This window comes from Mastomys coucha, unplaced genomic scaffold (genome assembly GCF_008632895.1).
Source record: "Mastomys coucha isolate ucsf_1 unplaced genomic scaffold, UCSF_Mcou_1 pScaffold20, whole genome shotgun sequence".
Lineage (NCBI taxonomy): Eukaryota > Metazoa > Chordata > Mammalia > Rodentia > Muridae > Mastomys > Mastomys coucha.
Window position 1 is genome coordinate 66,092,476 of NW_022196903.1, and position 9,022 is coordinate 66,101,497.

The following is a 9,022-nucleotide window of genomic DNA, read 5'->3' on the forward strand; positions in this document are numbered from 1 at the left end:
TTTAAATTATTTTATGTAGCTGCCTTCAGACACACCAGAAGAAGGCATCAGATCCCATTACAGATGGTTGTGAGCCACCATGTAGTTGCTGGGAATTGAACTCAGGATCTCTGGAAGAGCACTCTTAACTGCCCAGCCACGTGCATCTTTAACTCTTCAGTCCACATCTGCGGACTACCCTTTTGTACCTTGCGACTTTTTGGGAGGGGATGAGGGTACGGGATGTTCAAACCCAGAGACGCCTGATGGGGGTTGGGAAGGACTCAATGAAATTAGGAAAGTATAATTCTTCATTTTTTAATCCTCAAATGTGGGAGACAGAGGCAAGTTCTGTCTCAAAAGGAGGCAAGCCCAGCACGGTGGTGAGTGCTTTTAATCCCAGAGTTCCGAAAGCAGAGGCAGGTGAATCTTTGTAAATTTGAGGCCAGTCTGGTCTATACAAGCGAGTTCCAGGAAGGCCAGAGCTAGAAAAAGAGATCCTGTCTAAAAACAACAAACCAGGTGTCGGGGTTGAAGCTCAAGTATGTGATGGATAGCTAGCAGGATAGAGAGACACTTGTTCTGAAAAAATGGTCACTCCTTCCTCTCAATGCCAAGGCTAGATTTAGCAAGCCCTTTCACTCCGGCACCGCCCATCCCCAAAGCTCTTCACACCTACCCCACCTCCGAGCTCAGTTCTCAGCTCAGGATCGCCCCGCCCACACCCCTAGCCCACGCCCCCATGCTTGAGTCCCAGGCCCGCTGGTTCCGGCCTTCACGACCTTACGGGCGCTTTCCGGCTGGCCGCGCGGGAGCTTACGTGTCGAGGAGGCGGAGCCTAAGACAGCAAGTCTAAGTCTGGAGGTTCCACTGGTTCGGACCTGGCTGCCTAGAGGTTTACCTATTCCTGCAGTCATGGCTGTGCGCCGTGGCTCTGCACGAGCCGCTCCCGCCTCAGGTATGCTGAGGGTTGGCCAGAGGGACGGTGGTCTTAGAGGGGAAGGGGCTTATTGAGAGAGATGGCGGTCTGTGTTGGGAGATCGTGGGAGGATCCTGGAGGATGGCCTGGAACCTAGAAGCTTGCAAGTAGCTGGATCAGTGGGAGAAGCCAGTGGGTGTAGATCCTAGGTTGTGTAGGGACTGCGGTTTCTCTACACACTTATTTAACCCCAGTTCTTGGTTTGTAGATAAAGTACAGAAAAGCAAATCTGCACTGACACCAGGACTGAAACAGGGCAGCCGAATGGAGAAAATTTTAGGGTTTGAATGGACAGATTTATCTAGCTGGCAGAGTGTCGTGACCCTGCTTAACCGACCAACGGACCCTGCAAACCTGGCTGTCTTTCGTTTTCTCTTTGGTAAGTTCATTTCCTGGATAGGGACATTTGGTGGTGGGAAAACGTTATCTTACTTCTTTTTAAGATTTATCATTATTTTGTTTATGTGTATGTGTGTGTTAGCTTGCTTTCTATTACTGTGATAAAAACACCATGACAAAAAGAACGAGTCCATTTCAGCTCACAGTTGTAGTTCATCTTAAAGAGAAGTCAGAGCAGGAATCTGGAGACCAGAACTGAAGAAGAGGCCATGGAGGAACATTGTTGATGTTGGCCTGCTCCTCATGGCTTGCTCAGCCTGCTTTCTTCTACCAGTAGGGATCACCTACCCAGGGTGGCACTACCCACAGTAAGCTGTGGTGCCCTCTCACATCAATGCTTGCGGGCCAATTTCTTCGAGGCATTTCTTCAATTGAGGTCTTCTAGATTGTTTTTAGGTGACTAAGATTAACTCGGGCAGTCTTGGTGTGATTGTATGCCAGGCGTGTGCTTGTGTGATTGTATGCCAGGCGTGTGCTTGCTTGTAGAAGCCAGAAGAGGGAGTTGGGTCCCCTGGAGCTAGAGTTAAAGGTAGTTGTGAGCTGCCTGATAAAGGTGATGATGGGAGCTGAACTCTGGTCCTTTGGAAGATCAGTTGTGGGCTAGGAGGAGGCTCAGTAGGGAAGAGCACTGACTGCTCTTCCAGAGGTCCTGAGTTCAATTCCCAGCAACCATATGGTGGCTCACAACCATCTGTAATGGGATCCAATGCCCTCTTTTGGTGCGTCTGAAGATAACTACAGTGTACTCATATACATAAAATAAATAAATAAATCTTTAAAAAAAAAAAGGAAGATCAGTTGCATTCTCCTAACTGCTGAGCCTCTCTCCAGCCTAGTTGCCCATTTCTTAGTTATGGTTTTTCGAGACCGGAGGGGTTTTTCTGTATAGCCCCGGCTATCCTGGAACTCACTCTGTAGACCAGGCTGGTCTCGAACTCAGAAATCTGCCTGCCTCTGCCTCCTAAGTGCTGGGATTAAAGGCATGTGCTACCACTGCCTGAGTCTTAGTTACTTCTTAGATGCTCTCTTTTCCTTAGAGCTGAAAGTATTGGAATAAAGCAAGAATTCTTTGGAAGTTTAGAATTACTTAGCCTTGTCTCCTCCAGTTAGGCTTTAGTGTTCAGAAATGCTTTGGACACATGGAGTAGAGGAACAGGTGTGTGCCCGTGTGCGCTCGCATGCTTACGTGTGGAGTGTTTAAGCCAGGGGTCAGTGTCAGGTGTCTTCCTCTGTCACTGTCCATCTTATTTTTTGAGGCAGGGTCTCTCTCTCCTGAACCTGGAGCTCACCAATCGAGGTAGACTGGCTTGCCAGCAAGCCCCAGAGGGTCATCCTGTCTCTCAGCCTCTACTGCACTGAGATCGATAGCTACTATGCCAGGCTTTGGACATGAGTACTAGTGATCTGAACTCAGCCCCTCACACTTGCAGCAAGAACTTTGATTTTTTACCAACTGAGAAATCTCCCCCACTCTCTGGCTTTTGAAAGGGTCTTGTTATGTAGACCAGGCTTGTCTGGCCCGTTCAGTGCTCCTCTTGCTTCTCGAATGCTGGGATTACAGACACCATCACGCCTGACAAGGGACACATTTAGTTCATGTTATGAAGCTGCTCAGAAGCTATGCTAAGTAATTCAGAGAGACAGCCAGGGTAACAACTCACAGGGTTACAGGTGTGCCAAGTGCCTCTAAGCCCAGTAGTTTCCAGCTGGGGGCCATTTTGCAATCTGGAGCCCTTTTTAGTTGTCAGAACTTTCAGAGAAGTGGGTGGTTGCTTGAAGTTGTGCTGGTACCAAGCTACACTAGATGGCTGTGATGAACGGGTAAATATCCCTAATAGATAATTAACCAGACTGGCTGATACGGCTGATCCTGGGATTGAGAAACCCTGCCTGAACTGAAGTTGGTTTCCAGACCCGAGTGTCCCTTATTTGTCTGGATGTGTTGACCAAATACCACTGCTTTCCTGAGTGCGTCAGGAGGTTAGGAAGGTCCCTGGAGCACTTTTTATAGCTCAGTAGGGTGTATCTTTATAGATGTAACTGCTTGAGCCCTACGTTTCTCTAGTGTTTTGTATATAGGTCTTATTTAATCCTATTTGCAACCCTGCAAGATTTCGTTATTGTTGTCTTGTTTGTTATTTGTTTTTATTTTTTGAGACAGGGTTTCACTGTCCTGGATATACAGTCCTGGATGGCCCTGCAGTTCACTGTGTAGACCAGGTTGATCTAGAACTCACAGAGATCTGCTTACCTCTGCCTCTCCAGTGCCAGACTGAAGGTGTATTAGGTACTCTGGCTTGTGAAGTTTTTTTTTCTTTTTTTTTTTTTAAAGATTTATTTATTAATGTTAAAGATATATAAATATCACACAGGTTTGTGTATATGTGTGTGTGAGATTATATGCACACGGGTGTGAACAGGTAGAAGCCAGAGCACGAGGCCAGATGCCAGCAAATGATCTCTGGCCCACTCCACTAGTTTCTTTGAGACAGAATCTCTCTCTGAGCCCCTGGGGCTTGCAGTTTTTCAGCATGCAGAAAGCCAGGGAGCCAGCAAACTTCCTGTTTCTACCCCTTTCATTGCTGGCATTAAAGATGTGCATAGAATTCCCAGCATGTTGCATGAATGCTGGGCTCTGAACTGCATGCAGTCCTTATGGTTGCTCAGTTGGGCCATCTCTCCAACCTCCCCACCCTGTTACAGGGGCGAATCAGCTCACAGAGCTTTAGGATTTGTCACACCATACAACGAGCATAATGCTTAGCACAAAATAGGCTCAGTACATATAGTAGGGACCATTACTGTATAGCCCAGGCTGGTCTTAAACTTCAAGCGTGGAGCTGGCCATGCTTAGAGCTGTGTCTTGCTTCCTTAGTGGATGCCTAACAGCTGTCTCCTCCTGCCTGCCTTTACAGCATTCTTGATGCTGCTGGACATTCCTCAGGAACGGGGCCTTAGCTCCCTGGACCGAAAATACTTGGATGGGCTGGATGTGTGCCGTTTCCCCTTGCTGGATGCCTTGCGCCCACTGCCACTTGACTGGATGTATCTTGTCTACACCATCATGTTTCTGGGTGAGGGGAACTGGGTGCTGGGGGTCTGAAGCAGGGCCTGTGAGACACTCGCCAGAAGCATGCTGGTGAGCCAAGTCATTGGACGCCTGTGTCACGTCTGCTGCGATTCAGTTTCTTGCCACTCTTCTGTGTGTCATGTGAGCCGTCATGACCCCACAACTCTTCTCCCATGTAGTCCTCTGCCTGATTATAAAATGCCTGCTGACTTTTCTTAATTTCAGTCCCAGGGAAGCTGGGCCTGTGGTGACACTTTGACCTGAACCCTCTCCTCACAAATCCCCAGGGGCACTGGGCATGATGCTGGGCCTGTGCTACCGGCTAAGCTGTGTGTTATTCCTGCTACCATACTGGTACGTGTTTCTCCTGGACAAGACATCGTGGAACAATCACTCCTATCTGTATGGTTTGTTGGCCTTTCAGTTGACATTCATGGATGCAAACCACTACTGGTATGTGCCTTGGGAAATAAATATAGGGAAGGTGTGTCTGGGTCAGGATGCTTACGGAGAGAGAGGGGCTCAGCGAGGTCCTGTGCGCACAATTTTTATTGGTGTTTTGGTTTTAGTTTGGGGGGTAAAGGAGGAGGTGAGGTTTGTATGCCTATGTCTCAGGCTGGTCTAGAACTCACTGTGTAGTCTAGGCTAGCCTTGAACTTGCCTCCCAGGTGCTGGAATTACAGGTGTGAGCCATCATGCTGGCTCAATAGACATATTTTTAACCAAGTTTTGCAGTATGGTTGTGAGGTCATATCTTGACTTGGATGGATTTGGGGGAGCCTGTCCTCTCCTTGTTCCATGTGGGTTCTGGGGGTCCAGCTCAGGTCAGTAGGCTTGGTGGTGAGTGCCCTTGCCTGCTCAGCTCTATTGCTTGCCTGCCTTGGATGGATTTGGGAAGGGGAAGGACCAGCCAGTTGGCTGATTGCAGGGACATAGGAAAATGTCCACCCGACCCCTTCACTGTTTTCCTATCTCTCCAGGTACCTTGGTTTATCCTCTCCTGTAACCCTCTTAGAAGAAGAGAAGACTAAAGCCAGACATAGCTGTTTTCAGATACTCCAGGGGTGCAGACTTTGCTTGCTGTGTGTGAGCCCAGAGAGGCAGAATTATAGCCAAGCATAGAAGTTGCTGTGAGGTGAAAATGATTGCAGAAACCAAAGGACAGGGCCAGCAGGGTTGCTCAGCAGTGCTGTCCCAGGAGAAAGTAACCCACAGCATCTTTGGCCTAGGTGACCAATTATCAGGGGAGGTGGGGACAAGCTTTGGAACCAGGGTGGTGGGCCCCGAGACCTTAAGATTTTTCCCATTGTGAAGTGAGTTGCAGCTGTGGGACCACAGTGAGCCACATGGAGGTGGTTCGCCGCTGATGCACGAGCACGTACATCTCTCCCGTAAAGCTTCCTATGTGCGCACCCCACTCCCTTCGGGCTGAGCATGTCCACTACCCCCAGGCTGTGATCCCAGTCCCCATTCCCTACCATTGTCAAACTTGAAACCAACTCAGGATGTCTGACTTTGATCATAGAGAATTAAGAGGTTGCTTTGACAGCTCTCTCCCATCTCCAGGTTCCATTTTTCTGACTTTTAGACATTTTTAAAAATTACCTATCATATACTCAGGGCTTTGTATGTAGCAGGCATGTTTACATTTTTTTTTTTTTCTCATTTAAAACCCTTTGCAGAGTCAGGTTTAGGTGCTCATTCCCAGCGCTTAGGGATGCTGAGGCAAGATGGTTGCTTTGAATTAGAAGCCAGCCTGGGAGAGATATAGATAGAGATATATAGATATAGATATATAGATATAGATATATATGAAACTTTGCCTCAAAACAAACCAATACACATGAGCTCCCTAGTGCTGAAGAAGTAAGTCTTGGGGAAATAAAGAATCTGCCTAAGTTTAGACAGCAGGGAGGAGACAAATGGGGTTTCGTTGTCCTTGACTGCAAGCAAGGCTGCTGTTTTTGATCAGGGTGGAAGCCACACTCTCCCTAACTTTTACACAAGCTGCTTGGTTTCCGCCTCAGATTAAATCTGGCATTAGTAGCCTGTCTTCTCAGTCTCTCTTAGGATAACATTTACAAACGGGAGTCCTTTAGCACTGGATCCTGGCATCCAATTTTATAAATGTTAGTTTATGCTCTGCATTATTTTGCCAGGGAGTATTTTAACTTTATTTTTCTTTTTTTACCCCTGTGGAGGTGGGTATCAAACTCAGGGCCTTATATATGCTAGACAGTGCTCAGAGTCTCTGGGTGATGTTTCCAGCCTGCCCCTCCCCACCCCCCTTTAAACTGTTACATACTGTATAGCTGAATGTGGTGGTGCACACCTTTATTCCCAGCATTGAAGAGACAGAGGCATGAGGATTATAGCTTGGGCTACATTGTAACTTCCAGACCAGTCTGGACTACAAAGTAAGACCTTGTCACAAACTGCCAATTTGAAGGCCAGGCACTTGGGAGGCAGAGGCAGGCGGGTTTCTGAGTTCGAGGCCAGCCTGGACTACTGAGTGAGTTCCAGGACAGCCAGGGCTATACAGAAAAACCCTATCTTGAAAAAACAAACAAACAAAAATCCAATTTGAAACAAAAAAGATACTGCACTGTGTATGTATATTTGTGTGTGTACCTGCGTGCACACAGTCTGCATGTGTATATGTATATATATATGAATCTTCATGTGTGTGTTTTAATTTTATTTCATATGTATGTATATTTGGCCCATCTGTAAGTGTACCATGTGTGTGCCTGGTGCCCATGGGGTCAGAATGTGGTACTGGATTTCCTGGAACTGGAGTTATAGGCAGTTGTGAGCTGCTGTGTGAGTGCTGGGACTTGAACCTAGGTCCTGTAGAAGAGCAGCCTGTGCTTTTAACAGTCTCTCCAGTCCTGTTTTGTGATTTTATTGTTTATCTATTTACTTTTTTTTTCTGAGACATAGTCTTTCTATGTAGTCCTAGAACTCGCTCTGTAAACCAGGCTGGCCTCATACTCATGGGGGTCTGATTGCTTCTGCCTCCTGAGTGCTGGGACAAAAGGTGTGTGCACCATGCCCAGCCTATTTTTAGTTTTTAATTGAATTTATTATTGTGTGGTGTTGGGAGCACATAATATAGGGTAACAAGGGTGTACATGTTATGGTCCCCGTGTTGAGGTCAGGAGACAACCCACCTTTCTTATGGGCTTCAGGAATTGAACTGATTGCCTACTTGAGGCATTTCTCCTACCCACCCCTTTAGGGTTCTCAAACACCCCCTCAAAGGTGTTCCTTCTTGTCATTTCTGGTTTAACTTTGAACTTGATCTGATTCATTGGGACAAACTAAGGAGTAAGCTAGTAGAAGCACTGTGTATGTGCGTATTTGTTTTGAGTTGGGCTCTCATTGCATGTAGATCATAATGGCTTCAAATTTTTGGCAGTTCTCCAGCCACTGTCTCCTGAGTCCTGGGATTGTAGGCATGTGCCACTAAGCCCCGCTACACTGAAGTTTTTATTCTTATCACTTACAATAGAAGTCTCTAACTTAATGGTTCAACTTGAGTGGTTTTTCACATGGTGGTGAGAGCATACCTGTTGTCTTAGGGTTTTACTGCTGTGAACAGACACCATGACCAAGGCAACTCTTCTAAGGACAACATTTAATTGGGGCTGGCTTATAGGTTCAGAGGTTCAGTCCAGTATCATCAAGGTGGGAACATGGCAGCATCCAGGTGGGCATAGTGCAGGAGGAGCTGAAAGTTCTACATCTTCATGAAGGCCGCTAGCAGAATACTGGCTTCCAGGCCGCCAGAATGAGGATCTTAAAGCCCACACCTACAGTGACACACCTACTCCAGCAGGGCCACACCTTCTAAGAGTGCCACTCCCTGGGCTGAGCATATACAAACCATCACACCTGTACTACTCTCTTACTTAGTTGACACAGTATTCATTAAAATAGTCAACCCTTGCCAGGTGGTGGTGGCGCACGCCTTTAATCCCAGCACTTGGGAGGCAGAGGCAGGTGGATTTCTGAGTTCAAGGCCAGCCTGGTTTACAGAGTGAGTTCCAGGACAGCCAGAGCTATACAGAGAAACCCTGTCTCTTAAAAACAAACAAAACAAAACAAAACAAAAAATAGTAATTACCGTTACAATGCACTCATTCCAGGCATGGTAGCACACTCCTGTGATTCCAGCACTTGGGATACTGAGGCAGGAGGGTCAGGAGGTCAAAGCTAGTTTTAGCTACTGGTGTGTTTGAGGCCTATCTGTGATATGAGAGACTCCCTTCTCAACATAATGTCCCACTCAAGTGTTTCAAGAGGGCCTCAGAGTAGCCCAGAGAATCAGGGCGGGCATGAGAGCTATTTCTGAGATAGACAGGACTGGCCTAATTGTAGGGCGGGAATGTGGCTAGACTAAGAGGCCTTTCTTGATGGTTTTACCTCCTTCCTATAGGTCTGTGGATGGCCTGCTGAATGCCCGAAAGAAGAATGCTCACGTGCCCCTTTGGAACTACACAGTCTTGCGTGGCCAGGTATGGAATCGTGTGTGTGTGTGTGTGTGTGTGTGTGTGTGTGTGTGTGTGTACGTGTACCTCCCACCTTGATTC

The 9,022-nt window shown here is 47.2% G+C and overlaps 1 protein-coding gene across 1 annotated transcript in view; it reads left to right on the forward strand.

Moving 5' to 3' along the window:
• Positions 1-661: 661 nt before the first annotated feature.
• The window catches only part of Ggcx (gamma-glutamyl carboxylase), a 20,424-nt gene continuing 12,063 nt past the window's right edge, over positions 662-9,022 (forward strand). Inside the window, exons 1-5 of the mRNA XM_031382179.1 lie at positions 662-937; positions 1,167-1,337; positions 4,273-4,431; positions 4,715-4,880; positions 8,869-8,947. Coding sequence (XP_031238039.1) covers positions 895-937; positions 1,167-1,337; positions 4,273-4,431; positions 4,715-4,880; positions 8,869-8,947 — 618 coding nt within the window. The 5' untranslated portion in view covers positions 662-894. The remainder of the gene's footprint in view (positions 938-1,166; positions 1,338-4,272; positions 4,432-4,714; positions 4,881-8,868; positions 8,948-9,022) is intronic.